Here is a 25,282-nt window from a genome sequence, read left to right as displayed (position 1 = left end):
GTGTGGAGGGGTTGTCTTGGTTGACGCGCCTCTTCAGCATTGCGTGGAGGTCGGGGACGGTGCCTAAGGAGTGGCAGACCGGGGTGGTGGTTCCCCTTTTCAAAAAGGGGGACCAGAGGGTGTGTGCCAATTACAGGGGTATCACACTTCTCAGCCTCCCCGGTAAAGTCTACTCCAAGGTGCTGGAAAGGAGGGTTCGGTCGATAGTCTAACCTCAGGTTGAAGAGGAACAATGCGGATTCCGTCCTGGTCGTGGAACGACGGACCAGATCTTTACTCTCGCAAGGATCCTGGAGGGAGCCTGGGAGTATGCCCAACCGGTCTACATGTGATTTGTGGATCTGGAGAAGGCGTATGACCGGGTCCCCCGGGAGATACTGTGGGAGGTGCTGCGGGAGTACGGGGTGAGGGGGTCCCTTCTCAGGGCCATCCAATCTCTGTACAACCAAAGCGAGAGCTGTGTCCGGGTTCTCGGCAGTAAGTCGGACTCGTTTCAGGTGAGAGTTGGCCTCCGCCAGGGCTGCGCTTTGTCACCAATCCTGTTTGTAGTATTTATGGACAGGATATCGAGGCGTAGTCGGGGTGGAGAGGGGTTGCAGTTCGGTGAGCTGGGGATCTCATCGCTGCTTTTTGCGGATGATGTGGTCCTGATGGTCGATGATGACCTTCAGCACTCACTGGATCGGTTCGCAGCCGAGTGTGAAGCGGCTGGGATGAGGATCAGCACCTCTAAATCTGAGGCCATGGTTCTCAGCAGGAAACCGATGGAGTGCCTTCTCCAGGTAGGGAATGAGTCTTTACCCCAAGTGAAGGAGTTCAAATACCTTGGGGTATTGTTCGCGAGTGAGGGGACAATGGAGCGGGAGATTGGTCGGAGAATCGGCGCAGCGGGTGCGGTATTACACTCAATTTATCGCACCGTTGTGACGAAAAGAGAGCTGAGCCAGAAGGCAAAGCTCTCAATCTACCAGTCAGTTTTCGTTCCTACCCTCACCTATGGTCATGAAGGCTGGGTCATGACCGAAAGAACGAGATCCAGGGTACAAGCGGCCGAAATGGGTTTCCTCAGGAGGGTGGCTGGCGTCTCCCTTAGAGATAGGGTGAGAAGCTCAGTCATCCGTGAGGAGCTCGGAGTAGAGCCGCTGCTCCTTCGCGTCGAAAGGAGCCAGTTGAGGTGGTTCGGGCATCTGGTAAGGATGCCCCCTGGGCGCCTCCCTAGGGAGGTGGTCCAGGCACGTCCAGCTGGGAGGAGGCCTCGGGGAAGACCCAGGACTAGGTGGAGGGATTATATCTCCAACCTGGCCTGGGAACGCCTCGGGATCCCCCAGTCGGAACTGGTTAATGTGGCTCAGGAAAGGGAAGTTTGGGGTCCCCTGCTGGAGCTGCTACCCCCGCGACCCGTTACCGGATAAGCGGAAGAAGATGAATGGATGGATGGACACTCACTGTCTGTACTTTTAACAGTACCAACTTGTCCTCAATGTTAGTTTTGTTTGACAGCTTTGATGTTCAAACACGGCAACAAAGATATGTGTCCCTGCTGAACACATGACATGGTTTGACTAGTTCTATGTACTGTTTGATATCCTTTTACATATAAAACATGAAGTATCTTGTGTTGTACATAAAATCTTCGGAGGACAAAACTCAGCATTAGTTGCTGCTGCCACAGTTATTTACAGCTGCCCAACCACCTGCTAAAATTATTAACATATGCAGATGATAACAAGCTGTTCCTTTATCAGAATTGCAGCTCTGTTCCATTCATCTTTCCTGTTAAACACATCAAACAATACCACTGATACGCCACGCTGACATGGTAAAAAGATGTTTGCCTTCCCCTTTGCCACACAACTGTGGCTGTTTATTACTATAAGCATTTCCTGTGTCAATGCTCCACCCGGTTGTCACACACAAAACTGCATATCTATTCATGGCACCAACCTGCTATGTAAACATCGTAAATAGTGACAAAAAACCTGGAAAGAAATGGACAAAAACTTTGGGTGAAGTGACAAGTGGTGAAAAAGAACAACAAAATGTTGGAAAAAAAAAGTTTTCATTTCAAATTTTGACCCAGGAAAAAACAAAAAGTTACAGTACGTGGTCGATGGGAAGACAACAGGAGGGTTAAATGTTTAAACCGCCTGTCTGTGTTTCTGTCTCTTATTCAATCTGACCCAGAAGCACCGTCAAAGCCTCATGGGAAGTGAAGTTCCCTCCTGTTTTTTTTTAAAAAGTTTCTATATCAGAAAATTTGGGTTTCTTTCAACCAAATTGTTCCATACAACTAGTACTTTTCACAGGTAAAATAAATGATCAGTTCACTACTTTCATTGAATTTGTGTGTTTTATTCAATTCTATAGCATTTGAAAAAATTAATTTAAAAAAAGAGCGTTGAAGAAAGTGACAAAAATGTTGGAAAAAGCTTAAAAAACGCAGGAAAAAGAATCTACAAAAACATCAGAAAAAGTGACAACGTCGGGAAAAGTGAGAGTGTGTTGAAAAAAGAACAACACAATGCTGAAAAGTTTGAATTTAAAATTTTGACCCAGAAAAACAAAAAGTTGCCTGACGGGTGACGGGAAGAGAACACAACAAGGGTTAACAAAATAATAATAGTTGTGGTGAAGTGGAGTAGAAGTATAAAATACTTAATCAGAATCAGAAAAGGGTTTATTGCCTCAGGAAGTTACACTTACAAGGAAGTTGCCTTTGTGTTTGGTGCATATACAGAAATAAACAAACATATTGAACTTGAATATGAAATAAACAATAAATAATCTACAGAAACAAATATATACAAATAGCTGTTTAACATAAGAAAAAAACACGTAAAGTACCTTAAAAGTGTACTTAACCCTTGTGTTGTCCTCCCAGGTCAAAACTGAAAATCAACCCTGTTTTCACATTTTTTCGACACATTTTTCGATGCCTTTTTCAACATTTTTGACGGAGGTTTTTAACGTTTTTGTTGGTTTTTAAAACATTGTTAGTGCCTTGTTTCAAAGCTTTGCTCTGCTGTTTTCTAGGCTTTCAATGCCTTAAGTCGCTCTTTTCAATGTTTTTGGCGCTTTTGTCACTTTTATGTCATTTCAGTCAACATTTTTTGATGTTTTTTTAAACATTTTAATTGCGAAAAGCGCTGCGTTGAACCATCCATGTTATGTTTGGGCAATTTTGTTGAAAGGAACCCACATTTCTGATATAGAAAACTTTGAAAAGGGGTCAGACTTGACCCGAGGACAACAGGACGGTAAGCACAGTTTGTGAGTTAATTTACATAGTTACTTTCCCCCTCTGATTCGTATTATTTCTCCAGAAGAGGGAGAATCATTTCCAACAGACTATTACAGCTTTTAATTAGGCAGCACAAAACACTGGAAGTACATTGCAAGTGCTTATGGGTAAACAAGTTCGTTGGCTAGTCGAGTTAGCGTTCATTTCTTGTCAGTTTTGTCTTAAAAAGTGTTGCTTTAGATGTTTCTGATTATTATATTCTGATATAAAACAAGTTTAACTGCCACATATTATCGTAAAGTGTTAATTTTTTGTGAAAAGTTCAAACATAAGAAATACAAAAACATATTAAAGCTGCAAGCAGCGTTGGACGGGCACTCGCACCTCCTTGCACGTCAGGGTTACTGGCAGACGCCGCTCCTTGCAACCGTGCATTTGCGCGACACTGCAAATTGTCACCAATGAAAAGGAACTCTCCGCTGAGTTCAATGATACGTCACATAAGACTCTACATCATACAGTTCATTAGCTGTGAAAGGGGGCCAAAGCATAGGGGGCGGGCCAAACCATGACCAATGAAAACGGAACTCTCTGCTCAGTTCAATGATACCTCACACAATAGTGTACATCAAACGGGTCATTACTTATTAAAGGGGGTGTGGCTTAAGCATATGGGGCGGGGCAAATGGTCACCAATTAAAAAGGAACTCTTTGCTGAGTTCAATGATACCTCACACGAGTCTACCTTAAACGGTTCACAAATTATGAAAGGGGTGTGGCCTGAGTAAGTGGGCGTGGTTAAAATATAGGGGGGCGGCTCAGTATCACATGTGGACCACACATTCTAAGTTTGTCATATAAGGCTGATTTCCTGTTGCCACCAGGGGGCGCATAACCAAAAGTAAATTTTTGCTTATAGATGTCCTCAGGCCTGGACCCTTGTCAATCATGAGAGATTTTGGCCAAATTGGACAACGTACACTCAAGTTACAACAACTTCTTCGTTCATTGATAAATGCTCAAAATGGCCGCCACGCCCACACCGTTGGACGAAAACTCAAGCTTTTAATCGTAAAGGTCTTGAGATGGCACAAAACGAATTTGAAGTCGATCGGATGAAATCTCTAGGAGAAGGTCGTTATAGTATAGCACCTTAACTTTTAGGCCTACTTCCTGTTGCCACTAGGGGGCGTTATAACCTTAAGTCAATATCGATTAGATATAGTAGATATAGATATCCTCAGGGTCCGATTTCGATGGCCCCCTACAGGAAGTTGGTCCTCTATAACTTGTGCATTTGTTGTTCTATTACAATTCTTTTAATAACTTTCCATCTTTTAACATCGTAAGATGGCACAGACTAAATTTGAAGTCGATCGGATGAAATCTCTAGGAGGAGTTCGTTAAAGTACAAAATCACACTAATTTCAAACTTTCAATTCAGAATGGCGGACTTCCTGTTGCGTTAAGGGTATGGCTCCAATGAGCTTTTTTGTACGTCTTGACACGCTACATATGTGTACCACGTTTCGTTAGTCTACATTAAACGTACTGCAGGGGCAGTTTTGTAGGGGGCGCTAGTGAGCCAAACAAAGAATTCCTTCAGTTTCAATAGGGCCTTCGCCGCTGTCGGCGCTCGGGCCCTAATAATACATCAACAATGAAATGTGTCTTCCAGGCATGCACCAACACCTTCGAGGGTCTCTCCACACACTTCCATCACTACTTTGGGAAAGCGGAGCACTTCCGTGTGGGCTCGGTGCTGGTGATGCTCCTGCAGCAGCTGGACCTGCTGCCCAGCTCCCCGCAGCGGCTCACCGCCCTCTACCTGCTCTGGGAGATGTACCGCACCGAGCCGCTGGCCGCCAACCCCTTCGCCGCCGTGTTCGCGCACCTGCTGAACCCCTCTCCCGCTGGGGAGGAGCCGGAGAAGCTGCTGTCCGGTAGAGTGTGTGTGTGTGTGTGTGTCTTGTAGGTGTGTGTGTGTGTTCGTGTGTGTGTTCTCGTTTAACTATATTCGTGGGGTCCAAATACCGGAAATACAGTATACTTGTGGGGTCCGACCAGCTTTGTGGGGCCAAAATGCTGGACCCCACAAGTTTAAAGGGCTGTTTGAAGGTTAAGACTTGATTTTAGGATTAGGGTTAGAATTAGGTTATGGTTAGGGTGAAGGTAAGGGTTAAGGTTAGGCATTTAGTGGTGATGGTTAAGGTTAGGATAAGGGGCTAGGGAATGCAATATGTCAATGACTGGTCCCCACAAAGATAGTGAAACGCACTTATGTGTGTGTGTGTGTGTGTGTGTGTGTGTGTGTGTGTGTGTGTGTGTGTGTGTGTGTTTTGTATGGGTGTGTGTGTCTCTGTCTGTCTTTCGTTGTTTGTCTTAAAATTACTTGATTTTATTAACAAGGGTTATATCTGACAGATTGTAGCCCACTCTTACTCACAACTTTTACCTGTTGAAATACATTTTTAAATGGGCAATACAACCCATAAAATGCACTTTTGCACTTTCCAAAAAGGAATTGCAGCCTCTACCTTGTGTTTAAAAGGTTGTTTCTGCCTCACATTTACTTGATTTATTGATTTAAAAAAAACTGTGGTTTAAGAATGCAACTCGTTCTCATTCCGAACTCGTAAAATAAGGACGTTTGGACAGTGGCTGTCAGCGTCTGATGCGACGAAAAAGGCGTCTTTCAGCGTGTTTGTGTAACGCACCAGGGAGAGCAGCAGTTAGAGAGGATTTAGAGAGTAGTATGTAAGGAGGTTGGTTGGGGGGGTGGATGGGTCAAACACAGGACTTTCACCCAGGAGAACGGGGTTCGCGTCCCGCGTGTCACGGAACCGTACAGTGCAGTTGCTGAATCTGTCTTCATTTCAGATCAACAAAGGTCAGTTTAAAAGATTTTCGTCAGATTTTGAGCGGCTCATCCGCTCCCCATTTCCGGGTGAGTCCCGACTGCCCTGTCTCTGACTGCCCTGTCTCTGACTGTCCTGTCTCTGACTGCCCTGTCTCTGACTGCCCTGTCTCTGACTGTCCTGTCTCTGACTGCCCTGTCTCTGACTGTCCTGTCTCTGACTGAACATGTTGGGTCGACCCAAATGAAGGCCGACGGCTCCTCGGACAGCCGACAGCACGGGACACACGGAACAGACTCGAGTCACGGACCTCGCCAGACGGCCCGACGCCCGATTATCAGGCTGGTGTGTCTTCTCTCTAATGGAACCGCACGCCCACCCACGACCTTTTCCTTAACATAACTGCGTCAAAAGTGACGGCAATAGTCCCGACCAAGCGCGTTTACTTATAGCGCTAAAGGAGACTTTTAGCGTCAATAAAAACAACAAAGGCACCTGACCAAGCGTCCATATTTTACGAGATGGGTGTGAGAACGTGTTGAAGAATGCCATGCCTTCTAAAGTTCAAATGGGCTTCATGTGCTATCCAGTAAGGGCGTTTTCACACATGAAAATCCGAACCAAGGTCCGGACCAAGGTTCATGTTTTTGTTAAATTGTAACATTTGATCCGGTAAGTTTTGGTTTCACACTGCAGTTATGCAAGCGCTCTAAAGATCTATACGTGACAAAACTATGTCCTGCCGTCATCACATACGTGAGCTGCGTCTCCAGATACTTATAATTGATTGGTTTGTAGACAGGCTTCCCCGTCCTCTCGTCTCCTCTCTCTGTGTCGGAGTTTTTTCAACTGACTGCTGCTCTCTCCTACTGACTGCTGCTCTCTCCTACTGACTGCTGCTCTCTCCTACTGACTGCTGCTCTCTCCTACTGACTGCTGCTCTCTCCTACTGACTGCTGCTCTCTCCTACTGACTGCTGCTCTCTCCTACTGACTGCTGCTCTCCCCTACTGACTGCTGCTCTCTCCTACTGACTGCTGCTCTCCCATACTGACTGCTGCTCTCCCATACTGACTGCTGCTCTCTCCTACTGACTGCTGCTCTCTCCTACTGACTGCTGCTCTCTCCTACTGACTGCTGCTCTCTCCTACTGACTGCTGCTCTCCCCTACTGACTGCTGCTCTCTCCTACTGACTGCTGCTCTCCCATACTGACTGCTGCTCTCCCATACTGACTGCTGCTCTCTCCTACTGACTGCTGCTCTCCTCTACTGACTGCTGCTCTCTCCTACTGACTGCTGCTCTCTCCTACTGACTGCTGCTCTCCTCTACTGCCGCGGCTCTTTTTGTTTTGTTGTGATGTTGAGAAGCAAGACACTGGAACTTTCTGGAGAATTTATTCAGAGACAAACGGAAACCTACACTGTACATTTACTACCACTTAACAAATAAACTGCTGATGTATTCTCAGCTCTGATAGCCGACAGCTGTCTGCTCTGAGTGCATTCACCGTCACTCTCTCATGTAGCCTACACACTAAGCACCGAGCTATTCCTTAAAGGAGCTATTCCCCGGTCTTGTAACACAAGGAGAGCCTGCCAGAGCTTCTTGTATTTGGTCCGAAAGTCCGAACCATCCAAAAAATGCTTTCACACTGTAAACGAACCGGACCATGGTTCAGTTTGGTCCGGACCGAGACCACCTCTTTTGGTCGGACCAAAATTTGGTCTTTTGATCCAGACCATGGTCCGGGGGAGGTTTCACACCTCTAATTTTGGTTCGGATCAAACTGAAAAGTCCGAAAGTCCGGACCAAATGAGGTATGTGTGAAAACGCCCTAAGAGAGTACATTCCACATCCAATGAGATGTGTGAAACAAAAGGAAGCTAAGGAAGTTCAGAAATATAAGATAACGCATAAAGTTTCATATGCTGAGGCAATCAAAAACATTGTCAAAAATGAAAAAGAAGAAAAATCAGCTCCTATATATTTACCTGAACAAAGGAGTTCAGATGACAATAGGTCAAACCCAGTCAGAGAGAGGAATAGGAATCCTGCATGGTCAATAACTCAACAGAACAAGACACACAGGCCTCCTGTTCCAAACTACTGTAAATGTAAGACAAGAATTTCAGATGAGACCCTGTTGATAAAGAACAATTAATGTATTGCTTTCATATGTTCAGTGGTTAATGTCACTATGCTACATGTTAAGAAAAGTGATCAAATCAGTTGTGGAAGCTGCTAATGATATTTTGGGGTTAATAACAAAGGCAGATGATATTCATGAAATACTAAATCAGAAGTATGGAGGGTCTCAAAATGGTTAAAGCATTAATGATGTTTTTCATTCTCCAGTGGAATGTGCAGAGTTTGATAGCGAACGGACAGGAATTTAAAAGGTATGTTCAAGAAATGTCAAACAAACCAGATTTGAAACATAGTTAAAACCTCATTTAGAATTTATATTGAAAGGATATCACAGTATAAGATTAGATAGAGGAAAAGACAGAGGAGGAGGTTGCATCACATTTATCAAAGAAGGGATCTCATTCAGACACATCAATACAGCAGCTGAGCATGAAAATGTGGTTACTGAAATCTTTAATGGAGGAAAATTTACTGTCATTAATTATTACAATCCATGTAAAGCATTGACAAATGATTTAATGAGAAGTATTAATAAAAGAAGTCATAGAGAAATATGGTGTGGGGATTTTAATGCTCATAATAGTTTATGGGGAAGTAGACATACAGATTTGAATGGGGAAATATTACAAGAAATGATAAATGACAAGTATGTTTGAATAATGGTAATGGTACAAGAATAAATATTTTCAAGAATGAGACATCATGTATTGACCTCACTTTAGTTGATAGAACAATAGCCAGCAGGTACGAATGGGAAGTTGATCAAAGCACAAGTATTGGAAGTGATCATTTTCCAATATTATGTAGATACTGATTTTAAGATTGATGAAATATATACCCATCATAGATGGTGTTTTAAGAAGGCAAATTGGAAGAAATTTTCTAAATGGTGTATAGATGAATTAAATCAAAATCATGAGGAAACAGATCAAAGTATTGATAACATTAATCATACGTTAAGTATAGTTATCAGTGCAGCAGCAAGCCAGAATATTCCTAACAATATGAGCCAAAGGGGAACAGTGTTGGGGAAGTTACTTTTAAAAATTAGTGTTTGCTCGTTACTCGTTACTTCTTAAAAAAGTAATCCTTTACTTTGCTTAGTTACCCCTTATGGAAAGTAACTTTTTACTTTACTCGTTACTTTTACGTTACTTTTAAAAGCAGGGGTCTCTGGCAGAGACTGAAGTTAATTATACAAACGCTATCTTTGACCATAAAGCCAATCTCTGGTTTATCAGTGAAGTGTCTGAACTCCACTGCAGACTGGATTCTCTACTCACAGAGTGACGGCTGATTCATTATGAACGAGTCCAGCGCGGGTTGAATGAACATCGGCAGGTCATCGGCGTTAGTGTTAATGTGTAATGTCCATATCTACTTATAGTACTGGTCGCGCAACCACGATGGTCCGTGCATTGTCATAGACACATGCAGCCTCTTTTCTGGAAGTCCTTGCGTGTCCGTGCGACCGACACAAGTCCACAGCGGTCCGCTGCGTGTAGCCTATGTATGAGCCTATCTCCACGGCATCCATCTGTGAGGTTGTCAGCTTTGTGTCTGCCTGGCATGCTGTGTTTGTAGGACGGCCAATTTAACCGCCAGTCCTCAGCGATGTAGTGGCATGTGTCACATAGCTCTCTGCTCAGAGCGCTGTCCAGTAAAACGCCACGAAGCTAAAAACGCTCTCAAAAGTTAGCGTTGGCTGCAGCATTGCTCCGCTACTACCAGCCTCTGTCACGTAGGCCTACCTTGTGGAGCTTGTGAGCGCGCAGCTGAGAAGACAGTGCGCTGTCAAATCTGTCCCTGGGAAAAGTAACATTGCGCCAAATTGAAAAAGGAACTACGTTTTGTTACCAAATTTTCAGTAGTAACGCGTTACTTTACTTTTTCCTGAAAAAAGTAGTTGCGTTACTCCCAACACTGAAGGGGAAAAACTAATGTCCCATGGTGGAATGAAAAATGTACAGAAGCTGTTAAGTACAGAAATAGAGCTTTTAAAATGTTGCACAAAAAAATAAATAAAATGTAAAATGTAAAATGTGGATGATGGTTAAAAAGATGATAGGTAAATATAAGCCCCCACATATTCCTGTCCTAATTGAAGGACAAAATGAAGTAATATCAGTTGTGGAAAAAGCCAATTTACTTGGATACAAATTTTCAGAGATTCATAAAGGTAACCATTTGGATGAGTGTTTTAAGAAAAGAAAGGAAGATATTCTTAGTGCTAACAGAGGCATTCTTATTGCCAGAGAGGGGAATATGTCTATATTAGATACTGAATTTAATTTATCAGAACTTAAAATGGCTTTAGGTAGTACTGGATACTCTTCACCAGGATGTGATAACATATGTTATGCAATGATTAGAAATCTATCTGATAAACTCTTAGAAAACATTCTTGTGTTATTCAACAAGATATGGAATGAGGGTAAATTACCAAAAGTATGGAAAGATGCAACCATTCTTCCATTTCCTAAGCCAGGAAAGGATTCTAGCAATCCACAGAACTATAGACCCATTGCTTTGACATCCCATTTAGGAAAACTAATGGAAAAAATAGCAGTGGTGCGTTTAAATTACTTTATTGAATATAAATAAAAAAAACAGGGTTCAGAAAAAGTAAATCAACTACTGATGCTTTAGTAAAGTTCAGAAATGAAATATAGAAGACACTAGTTATGAAAGAGGTCATGGTAGCAGTGTTTTTAGATATTGAAAAAGCTTATGATACTATGTGGAGAGAGGGTCTGTTAATTAAATTAGATAAAATGGGAATCAGTGGGAGAATGTATAATTATATACTAGACTTTCTGTCACAATGTACAATTAGGGTCAAAGTTGGTAATGGAATAAGTAAAGAGTTTGTGGTTGAAAGTGGAATTCCCCAAGGAAGTGTTATTAGTCCCATATTATTCAATATTATGGTAAATGACATATTTGAAAAATTAGGGGAAAGGAATGAAGGGTTGTTGTATGCAGATGATGCTGTAATATGGAAACGGGGACGCAACATATCATACATAACCACAGCTGTTCAACGAGATTTACAAGTAATAGAACAATGGGGTATAGATTGGGGATTTAAGTTTTCCATACCTAAGACAATGTTGTACAATCAATCATTTGAAAAAGAGAAGAAATTTAAATATTTGGGGATGTGGTTGGATGAAAGACTTACATGGAAACATCATATAGAGCATATTGAAACAAAATGTAAAAAGGTTCTAAATCTAATGAGGATGATCACTGGACAGTGTTGGGGAGCAGATAAGCAGTCTTTGATGTACATATATAAACCTTTAATAAGATCTACCATAGAGTATGAATGTGTAGTTTATAGTTCAGCATGCAAAACGTATTTAAGAAAACTTGAGAGGATTCAAATCAAAGCTAAAAGAATTGCTTTAGGAGCTATAAAAACAACTCCTACGTGTGCTTTATTAGTAGAATCAGAAGAATCTCCACTTAGTCTAAGGTATATTAAATTGTCTCTAACATACTGGGTTAGGTTGTTGGGAAGTATTAATAATCCAGCAATTTCAGTTCTTAATGATTGCTGGGAATATCAAACAAAATCAAAAGGGTTTGGGTGGAACATCAAAAGTATAGCAGAACAATATGGAATTAAAGAACTGAAATTTAGTCCTTCTCTGGTTCTAAGTGCTATTCCCCCATGGATTCTTCCATCACCAGAGATTAACAGTGAACTATTGGAAGGTAAGAGAGAGTATCCAAATGATCCAAATGAAGTTTTGCAGCATATTGCCAGGGATATATAAAAACATTCTATGGATATGTTAAAATATATACAGATGGATCAAAAGATCCACAAAATGGGCATTGTGGTATTGGGATCTATATTCCAGAATTTAACAAAAGAGATGGATATTAAATGATTTTCTATCTGTATACTCTATTGAGATGACTGGGATAATAACAACTCTTAGGTGGATTGAAGAGGTTAAACCATTGAGAGCTGTAAGCTGTACAGATTCAGGGCAGCTATTCATAGCCTAGATACAGGTCATTCATCAAGGGAAGATTTGATTGTTGAAATAAAATATTTACTATTACATCTCAGGAACCATGGAATCATTATTCAGTTTTGTTGGGTTCCAGCTCATATAGGCATTAAAGGAAATGAAGAGACTGATAAAATTGCGAAAAAGATGCTGAAAAACAAATATATAGGAATGAATGTTCCACTGGGGAAGGGTGAAGCCAAATGCATAATTAAATCTGAAAGTATACAAAAATGGCAAAATGAATGGGAGGCAGAGTTTAATGCTAGACACTTCCATAAAATACAGAAGACTGTGACCGGGAAAAGGGTTACTTTGCTGAGTTTAAACCGAAGGGAAGAAGTGGTCTATACCAGACTTAGACTAGGTCACACAGGACTGAATGCTACCTTACAAATAGTAGGAAATGGTAATGGCTTATGCATAGAATGTCGAGACAAAGAAGATGTACAACATGTACTTTTTGCATGTGAGAAATATAATGATAATAGATTAAACTGGCAGGAAATGGAAGGAGAGAACTCAATACATGATATACTTGAAGAAAAGGGTATAACAAGGGAGAGACTTGAAGCTTTATTTAGTTTTCTGAATAATACTGGTATAATGAAAAGAATGGGTTTTTTTGTTTTTTTGTTTGTTTGTTTGTTTGTTATGAAGTTATGAAGTTCATGGTATTACACACTCCTGTACAGTTGGTGGCGGTATAATACAAAAGTAGTAACCTGCCAAAAGAAGAAGAAGAAGAAGAAGAAGACTTCTTCTAAATGAGGGCACACTTCCAACTTTGCGTGGAATACCTGCAGAAGAGGGACATGGAAGTAGTTCTTTTGTAGATTATGTGAATTTATTATGGTGAAGGTGTGTGTTGTAGCAGTGTTTTGCCATTGAGAATGAGGGGGCTAACTGCTAGCATGCTAGCGCTAGCATGGTTTAGCCCCCTTGTTTTGGCTACTGACGTAGAAAACCGTGCAAATTTTGAACAACCCTGCAGATTTTGAACAGCTCACCCGGAGACTGAAGGCAGGTTACATTCAGAAACCGTATCTCACTCAAAGCAGCATAGATGGGTTTTTTTTCCAAGTTTGTATGCATGCGGAAGCACCAGAGACACAAAATAACACCCCAAATCCCAGAAAAAGTGATTTTTTTCATAATATGGGCACTTTAAAGACCAAAATTGTGGACGTAAACACGCTCACGCAATCATTTTCTGGCATGACAGCTGTCTGGGATAATAATTTAGCGGTCCAGGCTAATACCAACACATTCACAACAGCCCACGTGTACTGTAACTTCTTCTGTTTACTCTTATGATGGTCATTCTCATGCGCCGCTAACATCAGCTTCCGATTCGACAGTTAAGGGAAGCATAACGTGCATTTCTCAGCGACTGATCCTCGCTGAGAAATGTACATCCTCCTTCCGTTTATTTGCTCTTCTTACTGTTGTGAAACCGTGTTAGGCATTTTAGGTTGTAGGGAATTATATCTAAAATAAGGCCCTAAGTCCTGTCAAATTGGACTCGAATTTATTAATTCCCACGCCTTCTTACATCAGACTTAAGTTTACCAGAACACAAGGATCAATCTGAAACAAAGAGTTCAGTTAAAGGTGCTGTAGGTAGGATTGTGAAGATCCAGGACTTAGCCAAAGAATTTGAACATCAACAACTTCTCAGTCCCTCTCCCCCTTTCTGCTAAAGCCCAAACGGTCTCCTAAGCCCCTCCCCCCACAAAGGAGAATGAATGTGCGTGCATGAGCAGTGATTGACACGCAGTTAGACACCCCCCCTGGTCCTGATTGGAGCATCTGAACAGGGAGCGGTGGATTTTTGCAAATCACACTACAGGCTGGAGGTGTTCCCAGAGGAGTTGGATTTTCTTTTAAATTACCTGCTTCATGTAGTTCTACTGGAACATAGGGTCAGTTTCAGCAAATATGACAGAAAGTTAGTTTTATAAGTCTTACCTACTGCATCTTTAAGCAAAGTTTACTGAGTCCAGTATAAAAGTTACAACACAGCTGTGGGTTCACAAAACAGAGACTAAGTTTCACTGGCGACAGACATCAAGTCAGAGCCCAGTCCACCAAGTTGTCCTCCGAATTATCAGCTCTGATCTGTTCTCTCCCTCAAGCTTTTATCCTATCCTCATAGGAGGGGTGTCTTCTAGTTTCTAGACAGAAACTGGTACCTTCACAGACACACGCCAAGGTCGGGGCCTCTGTGTGGTGCAAGCTTCTCGTCTGCTCTCGCAACCTTCAAACAATGCACCTCTATGCCATAAAAGCCTAAACTATTTTTATGACTTAAGCTTAACTTTTTGTGAATATAAATAAATAACCGGGATGCACTGGAAAAGATAAAGAAACTTAGGGAGAACATTAATTTTGACTTTTTTTGAATTTTGAATTTATTCTGCCTGCTAGTGACAGAGGCAGGAGTGACCAGCGATTAAGATCATCCTTAGTATGTGAGAGTGGCATTTCGAAGTTTAGCATCAGAAGGTTATTAAATTTGTTAGAAACTGTTACACATAGGTATTGAAAGCCATTTTTTGCCACTCTAAAGGGGAGCCTTGATAGTGAACTCAAAGAGGCAGCTGCGTTGACAGCGAAAACCTCACTTTTGTCTAGATTGACTTTATACCCTGGTATAACCCCCCAAAGTGCACTAAGGTCTTAAGAATAAATGGCATAGACTCCAGTGGTTTAGAGATAAAAAAGAGGAGATCGTCAGCGTACAATGACACTTTTTTGTTCAATACCATAGTGAGTGATCCCTTTAAAATCCAACAGATTACGGAGAGCAATGCCTAAAGGTTCAATTGCCACCGCAAAAAGGAGAGGCGAGAGGGGACAGCCCTGTCTGGTGCCCCTGTGGAGGGTAAAGTATTCTGAGAAGTTGCTATTCGTACGAACTGAGGATAGAGGGGAGGTGTAAAGAAGTCGTGTCCAGGCTGCAAAGTCCTCACCGATTCCAAATTTAGAAAGGCAGGAGAAGAGATAGTCCCACTCAACCCTATCAAAAGCTTTCTCAGAGTCCAACAATCCAACTACCTCTGGACACTGAGAATTGCGGTCATCATAAATGACATTGAAGAGGCGCCGTATGTTGGAAAAGGAATGTCTGTTCTGAGTGTATGATGGAGGGGAGGACCAATTCCAGTCTGAGGGAAAGAGCCTTAGCAAGAATCTTAACATCAGCATTAAGTAATTAAATGGGGCGGTAAGATGAACAATGGTCTGGGTCCTTATTTTTTTTATATTAAAGAGATAGAGGCTTGCCGAAGAGAAGGGGAGAGGATCCCAGTTAATAGGGATTCATTAGCATATTTAGCAGCATAGGAGCAGTGTTTGTGGAAAACTTTTTATAAAATTCAATCGGAAGGCCATCAGGCCCAGGAGATTTCCCAGACTGCATAGAGCAGATACATGTTTCAAGTCTTTATGCTAAGATAAGCTAACGTTTGCTCGAAGGGAACTTCATAATTAATGTACAGACGAGAGTTGTATCGATCACAACATTAACTTTTAGAAAGAAATCAAAATAAGTTTTTTCTTATCAGATCCGTGGACGCTGTTTATAACAGACAGAATTCAGGAAACTAAAATGGGTGTTGAGTATTTTAATGTTTTCTGTATTTCATTTTGTGTTATTCACTAGATTAAAAGTCCAATTACTGATTATGTTTTGGCCAGCTTATAGAGTCAGACTGTGCATGCTTACATGCTCACCGTAGCACAGGTATATTTCAGGTTTGTCCATTTCATCTCAGTTAAGTTTAATTTATCTCTACAGTTAAACACAAATCAAACAATACTGCTGACACAGTAAAAAGCTGTTTGCCTTCCCTTTTGCCACACACCTGTACTTGTGGCTGTTGATTTCTATAAGCATTTCCTGTGTCAACGCTCCACCCGGTGGTCACACACAAAACTGTCTCGGAACACAGTGAAGCGACGCCGACTTGAGTGTACTTTCTGCACATGCGCAAGACGTAATATGTCTCCATAACAGCAGGCGGCGCTAATCTGTATTGTCGCCCAAAAAATTAAATCCGGAAATTACTAATGCGTCAAGCGGGTCTGGCTTCTCCCGAATTTCAAAGCCGACCATAATGGCGGCTCGTTTGGAATACATTCTTGTATTTTTGAGAGATGATATTGTAAGCAATGTATGCAATACAAGTGTTGCTTTTTCCGACAATTAAACCAAACTATTGTATAATTATAAGTATTTCTCATCCAATTACTCGATTAATCGATAAAATAATCAATAGCTGCAGCCCTAATTTAATCTATTCATCAATGTGTTTATTTGTATATTAGATTAGTATCTTAACCTTGTTTTTATTGTAATTATTTAAGAAAAGCAATAACATATTATTCTAAATTATATAACTGTTTGTCACTTTAAAGAAAACGAGGTTCAATAAGTCCGGACCAGACACTGTTTGTGACAATATGTCTTTTATTTTTTAATGCTTATTGATTATAAAGTGAAGGAAAACAGATGACTAAAGAACCCAACACACCACAAACTCCTCTTGTATCACAGAAAGTTCTGACAACATTTGGATTTTATTTTCTATTTGGACATTTTTGAAGAGAAGATCATCACCACTCATGTCTGGTAGGTGGATGTTGTTACCTTTGGACAGAGCTGTTTTCTGTATTTCATTTTGTGTTATTTATAGATTAAAAGTCCAATAACTGATTATGTTTTTGTCCAGCTCAGACAGTCAGTTTCCTTCTAATGTTAAAACTGAAATGTGAACCGTTTCCTAACTCTTCAGATAATAAACAAGTGAGAGTGAGTCTGTCAGCAGAGAGCTGTTTCTGTCTGCAGAACAAACTGTAAGTCAATCAATGATAGAGATTATAGATGAGCTGTAGTGAGATCATGATGGAGGGAGGCCTCACAGGTTCTTGGAGCACAGGAAAGGATATATGTTGGTACACGTATCGTCGTTCCATTTGTCTGTAGAGAGAGTTTCCAGAGTTTTAATGTCTAACTTTTTATCTTTCAGACTGCAAAATATGACCGCCTGCTATAAGTTTAGAGGTCATTGTTGCATCATCATATTTATTTAAAAGACAAGATGTTTTATATGTTGTTGTTTTTTACCATTATAGTTCATCTCAAGACAGTGCTCAATTCCGCCGGTGTTGTCAGGCTGCCCTGGACCCCAGCTTTTGTAGTCGAATGTGGATCCATCAGACCACATCCACACGCCCTCCTGGAGGAGAGAGATTGGTTCAAAGTTAAAGTAAAATCAAAAGAGGATCCTCCTTTTTCTGTTGTTTCATTTAGAGTAATTTTCCTCTTTCTGTTCTTTATTTATTTCATCAAATTTAATTTTGTTGATACCATGAGAGACCAGTGACATCACTTCCTGTGATGATAAAAGTCTCACCTTCACTGTGTCAAAGCCTCCCATCCAGGTCCGTCTGTTTTCACCGGTCACTTGGTTAATGAAGTCTCTGAGGAATACATATTCCTCTTCTGAGTGGACGGAAGCCAGATTCCCACCGGCGGTCTTGCAGAAGTTCTAATGGAGACAATATAATAGGTTAAAAACCAGAGGCGGCGTCAGTCGATTTTGCCGGGGATTCAGCCCCGAATGTTTTGCGTGTAGCCCCGAATGTATTTTGAAAAGTTGACTGACAAATATGAAACCGGACAATAGCCGATGTAAACCCCCAAAATCATAAGATGCCTTATTTCATTGTGCTAGAACTCCTGGTAAAACTGTAACTTTGTCCAGTTTATTTTTCTGAGACAAAAAGAACGGGCAGCTACGTGCGGGGTCTGACCATCATGCCGTATTTGTTGCTATCACCTAGCAACCGTCTCTAAGTGAGGAAAGCTGTGAAAGGTGTAATTTTCAGAGAAATTAAAGCCAAATCTAATACACTGATGCCATCAACACAAAGTTTAGGAGGGCAAAAAATTATTTAGTTTGAAGTTCCCGTGACGTGACGTTTCCAGTCTACGGTTCAGACTCTAACAGACGGAGCTCGGAAGCAGACCTGTGCGTCGCTCAGTGTCCACTCTCGCTGTAAAAATAGAGATGAGCAGCACGCCTTCCGTGGTCTGTACAGCTTCAGGTTTGTAATGGATGCACTCTGCTGTGGAGATGCTGCAGCAGATGTGTCCCGTTTGTGCTCCGTGTATTTCTGCCGCAGTTTCGGTTTCCCACCTCCGACGTATAGCAGCATACAGCCACTTCCCTAAACTTTGTGTCATTCAGAGACCAGAGTCTCAAAGGGGGCTCTGAGTCTGTCAGAAGGTCTGAGATCTACCGTATCATCACGTATTGCACAGCAGCAGACTATGGTACAGGTAGATTACTGTCTGAAATATAGTGACTTTATTCTTTTAATAGCTTATATAACTTTATTTTTCTCAAAATATCACAACTCATCCAAATCTCAGAGAACACAGATATATTTTGTATGTGCACAAAGTTTTGAACATGAGCAGACATCTTGCTCAAACACATCTGAAATATAACAGTCCAGGGGATTATTAATACATTAAAATAAATGAATGTATCATTGAGGTGAATTATTGTCATATGCACATTAAAGGAGATTACTTCCTCAACAAAAGACGCAAAGGAGGAGGGAGGAGTAAATGATGCCTAGGTTACATGTGTGCTGACTCAGATAGAATTAGAAAAGTCGATCCAAAGGAGAATAAATAGTTGAAAGCAATACAGAATGACAGCCTGACAGCCTTACTGCAATATATTCCATTATATTTTGATTGTAATCTATGTTTTCCTTTACATAAAGATATTTCCTGCATAAATTGATTCAGAAAAAGGTAGAAATTGTTGCAAAAAAATTCAACAGAATGCAGGAAATGAAGTGTTTAATGCTAAATAAATTATGGGGGTGGACCCCCAGATCCCACCCTCTCATAAGCCACCACACAGATCTGGAAACAAAACCTTGGCCTTTGGGTTGCCAGGCCAGTTATGATTAGGCCAAATAGTGGTGCCATCTAAATAACATCTGCAAACTGGTCAGCTAAAATTAACATACACTGGCTATTCACAAGCTGGGCAAGCCAATCGCTGTTTTGCATTGCATTCAGTTTATTTAAATGGGTTCGGGCTAAGCCCCGAATCTACTCAAATCCTAGACACGCCCCTGTTAAAAACATTTAAGAATAAAACATAAACCTAATCACAATTTTAACAGATGCAATCTTAGGACATCTCATTTTTATACTGACATACCTTAGGACAATGCAGGACTTTTACTGTAACAAAGTATTAATACTTTTAGAGACTGTCCTCCCCCAAAAAACCCATAAGTTGTTTGTTCAAGTAGCAATTAGGACTCATATTTAGGTTTATAGTGGCGGCGCCCTCTAATGGCTGTAGTAGTTATGACAGCAGCAAAGCAGGAAGTAAAGTGATTTAATTTTTGCTCCTGTCATAACTACTATGGCCACTAGAGGACACCGCCACTAGAAATCTAAATATAGGTCAGGACAGTCTTGATAAAACTGCTGTACCTCTGCATCGATCCAACTCTTTCCATGGAAGTTGAAACTGAAACAGCGAGAGCCGAACTGAGTCCATCCAGGAGGGCAGGGACCTTCAACACAATGTTGGAAAAAAGAGAAAGTTAGATTCTTGTTACGTAGCCGTTTGTATTGTTTTGTTGTATTGTAATTTTTTTGTCCCTAATCCCTACCAGGATGTAATTTTCAAAAATAGGCATATGCAGGCCTCGCAACAGGGATGTCTGCTCTCCCCCATGCTGTTTGCAATCTCTCTTGAGATTGAGTTAGCCCAAGCCATAAACCAGAATAAAATCTGTAATGTCCAGATTAAATCCAATAGCAGCTCAATATCATTATTTGCAGACGATATTTTGTGACATTGCTGATCTTGAGGACTCTATTCCAAAATTTCTTAGGATCTTCAACGAATTTGGCTCAATCTCCAGCTATAAAATTAACTGGAATAAATCTAATCTTTTATTGAACAACAGGCATGTGGCCTCAGCCAGTAGTGTTACAATACCAACCCAAAGCAAAATGACATATTTGGGCATCACCATACACGCATCCATACAGCGAGTCGTCCAGGACAACTATGAAACTATACTAAGTAGTGTTCAAAGGGATCTGGCCAATTGGTCTGCGCTGCCGGCATCACTACGCTCCAGGATTGCTGTTGTTAAAATGAACATAGTTCCTCGTGTGAATTTCTTAAGTACAATGATCCCCTTACCACCACCGACACATTTCTGGAAGAAACTTGATACCTTAATTTGGCAGTATTTTTGGAATAATAAACAACCTAGGCTAAAATACTCTACCCTGCAACGTACCATAAACATGGGAGGCTTGGCCCTCCTCAACCTTAAAGTGTACCACAGAGCCTTTCAGCTACGGGCCCTCAGAGTGTGGATGGACCCTTCATCTACAGTCCCATGGAGAGAAATTGAGCAAAACCTCACTGGAGGTCAAGATCTTGCCTTTGCAGGTGTGAGTCCAAAAAAAAGTATGCTAGCCTTCGGCCCTATTATTACCAGCACATTGACCAACTTTAAACAGGTGGAGGAACAACTGCGCTACACCAATAAGTGGCATTTGAACACCCCAATTTGGCACAATACACACTTAATGTCTGGTAACAAACCCTTTGCTTGTAAGCAGTGGAGTGACAGAGGCATTTATACTGTAAACCAGCTATTCAATGAGAAAGGTATGTTGAGTTTTGAAGACCTGAGAGCTAGTTTGAGGTCCCTAGGACATCCTTCTTCTTGTATCTGTGCTGAAGATCAGCCCTAAAATGTTATGGAGTGCCATGGGGAAACAGTCTTGAGGCGCACCCAGTCATTAAATGGTTTGTTGATATTCCTGTGAGAGGATTAGCGTCCAAGATCTATACTAAACTGATGTAAGTATCCATTTGACAACTCCCAATAACAAGGAAATGGGAGGGAGAGCTAAGCCTTGAGGGGAACGCAATTAATTGGGAGACAGTTTGGGACAACATTTTCCATTGTTCCAAGAACCCAAATCACCAGCAGATCAATTTCAACATATATCATAGGACATATTGGACTCCTCAGAAGAGATATGTCTCTAAAGTCATTCCAACTCCCTATTACACGTTCTGTCAACCTGAACAAACTGGAACTTTCCTGCACATGGTCTGGGAGTGTGAACAGGTGCATGAGTTCTGGAATAAAACAACATCAATAATATCTGATGTGATAGGATGTCGAATTCCTACTGACACGATTGTTTTGTTACTTAATGACGACTCTAAATTACACATGCTCGAGAGACAGAGGAAGATTCACTATTCTTCTATTATCACTTTGTATAAAACAGTGGTTGCCGTATTTTCCAGACATAGTTATGCTTGAGATCTCTACAGCAAGGATTAACAAAGCCAAATCATCGACTATAGACCTATGGAAAAGCACAGCAGCACAAATATCAGACCTAATGACCTCAGCATCAAAAGAATTGGAGGAGAGTGACTAGACAAGGTGTGATTTTAGTTTTTTTGTTTGTTTTGTTTTCCTCAAGATCGCAGAGGGAGGGGGTGGGGGGGAGAGGGTTTTTGGTCTTGTTCAATTGTATTTGTCTGTTCTGTATGTTAGAAAATATAAAAACAATAAAAAATTGTTCTTAAAAAAAAAAATGGCATATGCTTATTTTTTAAAGTAAGTGCTGAAGTAGAACTAGAAGGAAGTTTTGGTGTTGTAGTTTGTAGACGGTCCCTAAGAACTAAACAGAGCTGAATTATTACAACTTTAATGTATTTCTTTCACATCTACTGCAGTCAGATTCACTGTGTTCACTCGGGAGGAATCACTTCACATGGGTAGGCACTTGTAATGACATTTCGAGCATGTTTAGAGGCTAAAAGCACAAAAACTTGCCTTGTTTCAGCCTCCTGGGTGCTAACGCTAGCAGGAGGATAACACGGTGTAGGCAGCACCGATTGTTTTCATTTTTCTCGCTACTGACAGCACTCCTAATTTACAAACAACAGAGCTACGTGTTGAAATCGACCGGAATTCTCCTTTAACATCTGGGTGTACATCCAGGGACAGCGAGGTCAATGGCCTTATGTGGTACCTAATGTTAAACGCGTGATGTACTGGTATGGACTCCATCCTCCCAAATGTATAAATGAGTTGCATGCTAGAGAATGTCTTCAGTTCCTCTGCAGAGTAACTCAGGTCTTTGGTTGAATTAAGATCTTATGTTTTGCAACATCTTGGTCTCCCTGAAAATTCCTTGATTAGTAAAATCAAGGACGTTGAAAAAACTAAGACAAACCAACATGGAGAAGAGAGGAAGGAGGCGCACACACACACACACACACACACACACACACACACACACATACACACACACACACACACACACACACACACACACACACAACAAACAATACCACCCCCTATGTAACATTATACGAACAAACAAGTCAAATACAATCAGAGCAACAAGTCAGAGATACTGTACTGACCTGGGCGGGAGATTTGTCCATAACACTGTGATCACAAAAAGACATTCCTGAATCAGTCTGAATCTTTTAAGTATTTAAACACGAGCAGTCTAATTACAGGACTACTCAACTCAACTTTATTTATATAGCACCTTTGATACAAACATGCAGCCCAAAGTGCTTCACAGAACAAACGTATCTAATGTTTCAGCTTACAGTTTGCACTCAGCCTACATTAAAACTAGTAACATTATTTAATCACTGTCTCATAATCTTACAGGTTGGGAAACCACTGCATTATACTGCATGTGCAACACATTGAGTTGTTTTTTAAATTAATAGTTGCATAGTTTTTACTTACAGATGGAGCCAACAGTCCGTTGGACAAACAGAGCAACAAAGCAAACGGAAAGCCTGATGCCATCTGTGGAAAGATGTTAAACAAAGTCAACATACTGCAGACAAGGACTCAAGTCAGTGAGCCATTTATCAAATTAGAGGGTAACACTTTACTTGACAGTACCGACATAATCATGACATGACACTGTCATAGACCTTATTAACAAGTCATAAACGTTTATGACTTCTGTCATTAAGTGTCATTCAGTTTTGGTCATGACAAGTTGACATTGTTTGGGTTGTCTTGATTATGACAACTTGACATTAATCAAAGTGACATTACCAGAAGTTGTCTTGGTCATGACAAGTTGACATTAAATTTGCTTGGGATGTCGTTGTAATAACAACTTGACATTAACCAGGATGACTTTACTAGAGGATATCTTTGTCATAACAACTTGACATAAAAGAAAATCGACCTCTTTTTGTATTCATGACATGTTGACATAATGAATATTATAATTAGATGTGCAAGGTTAGAGACCAATTCCAGCACTTGGCCAGATATATGTGTGACAGGATATTTCACAAAACTGGCTGTCATGACACTATTATGACAGTGTAATGGATAGATTCTTAGACCTCAAGTAAAGTGGTACCATTTTGATTTGTCATTAAGATATCATGAAGGATAAGACATGTCATCGCACACCAAATTACCTTCCTAACACATTATCATGTGATGTAAAAATCTTTGTTGACAGTTTAGAGATTCCCCGTTCAGTTGGCTGGGTGGTGAGCTACAGGATCGAGACTATGAACTTAGACGGATTGCCCTGGATTCCTTCATCATGGTGGGAGGACAAACAGAAACCAAACTCATATGGGCCCCAACGTTGAACATCTCTGAACTCTTGTCATCAAAGAACAACTGAGCTCATAGAACTGAAAAGGGTTTCTGTTATGTGCGTACTTTATTATTTTAGTTGTTATTTTTCATACCTGTGTTTATCTGTATGTATGCCATGTTTCTGTGTATATTAATACACTTCTCAAACTTTATCCTGGTTTCCTAGTCTCTTTATTGACGTTCAATTCTCTGGCTCTTAACAATCTAGTTTTTTTCTGGTTCTGGTCCAAATTCACTGATATCAATATCAACTACATAACCATACTGTCAACAAAGATTTTTACCTCACATGATAATGTGTTAGGAAGGTAATTTGGTGTGCGATTACATGTCTTATCCTTCATGATATCTTAATGACAAATCAAAATGGTACCACTTTACTTGAGGTCATAATAGTGTCATGACAGCCAGTTTTGTGAAATATCCTGTCACACATCTATCTGGCCAAGTGCTGGAATTGGTCTCTAACCTTGCACATCTAATTATAATAATCATTATGTCAACATGTCATGAATAAAAAAAGAGGTGGATTTTCTTTCATGTCAAGTTGTTATGACAAAGATATCCTCTAGTAAAGTCATCCTGGTTAATGTCAAGTTGTCATTACAACGACATCCCAAGCAAATTTAATGTCAACTTGTCATGACCAAGACAACTTCTGGTAATGTCACTTTGATTAATGTAAAGTTGTCATAATCAAGACAACCCAAACAATGTCAACTTGTCATGACCAAAACTGAATGACACTTAATGACAGAAGTCATAAATGTTTATGACTTGTTTATAAGGTTTATGACACATTCATGACAGTATCATGTCATAGTTATGACAGTGTCATGTCATGATTATGTCGGTACTGTCAAGTAAAGTGTTACCAATTAAAGTATCCTGCTAGTTATAAGTAGAGATGTTCCAATACGATACCAGTATCGGTATCACCTCCGATACTGCCTAAAACGCAGGTATCAGTATCGGGAAGTACTGGAGTTTATGCACTGAGCCGAAACCACATTATAAAGCCCTAAAGAAAATCTACGTTAAAGTAGTATTTTTTTTGTTCTTTTGCCATTATAACTGACTGTCAAATGAAAGAAAGTTCTGTGGCATTCCTTGTTCGTGTTTGTTCAGAGTTTAACCTGAGCCAAGCCAACAACAAAGATAGAAATCATATCACATCCATACAGGGATAGTAGTATACAGTAATAAAATGTATGACACGCTGGTATCTGATCGGTACTTGGTATCGGCCGATTCG

General features: G+C 40.8%; 1 protein-coding gene and 1 long non-coding RNA gene across 3 annotated transcripts in view; one reads left to right on the top strand and one right to left on the bottom strand.

The window, feature by feature from the left end:
* Positions 1–17,080: 17,080 nt before the first annotated feature.
* Positions 17,081–25,282, bottom strand: part of LOC116046601 (galactose-specific lectin nattectin-like) — an 8,497-nt gene continuing 295 nt past the window's right edge. Inside the window, exons 2-7 of one of the 2 annotated variants that reach the window (XM_031295001.2) lie at positions 23,140–23,202; positions 22,800–22,824; positions 19,811–19,893; positions 17,697–17,831; positions 17,408–17,519; positions 17,081–17,260 (exon numbers count right to left, since the gene is read on the bottom strand). In XM_031295001.2, coding sequence (XP_031150861.1) covers positions 17,199–17,260; positions 17,408–17,519; positions 17,697–17,831; positions 19,811–19,893; positions 22,800–22,824; positions 23,140–23,202 — 480 coding nt within the window. In that variant the 3' untranslated portion in view covers positions 17,081–17,198. Of the gene's footprint in view, positions 17,261–17,407; positions 17,520–17,696; positions 17,832–19,810; positions 19,894–22,799; positions 22,825–23,139; positions 23,247–25,282 lie in introns of those variants that run through there. The other variant, XM_031295000.2, reaches the window with a different exon arrangement.
* The window catches only part of LOC116046607, a 27,263-nt gene continuing 21,582 nt past the window's right edge, over positions 19,602–25,282 (top strand). Inside the window, exon 1 of the long non-coding RNA XR_004104177.1 lies at positions 19,602–19,643. This is a non-coding gene — a long non-coding RNA (uncharacterized LOC116046607). The remainder of the gene's footprint in view (positions 19,644–25,282) is intronic.

The sequence above is a fragment of the Sander lucioperca genome, chromosome 8 (assembly GCF_008315115.2).
Source record: "Sander lucioperca isolate FBNREF2018 chromosome 8, SLUC_FBN_1.2, whole genome shotgun sequence".
Lineage (NCBI taxonomy): Eukaryota > Metazoa > Chordata > Actinopteri > Perciformes > Percidae > Sander > Sander lucioperca.
Note: the sequence above shows the minus strand (reverse complement) of the source record. Positions and strands in the feature narration are given on the sequence as shown.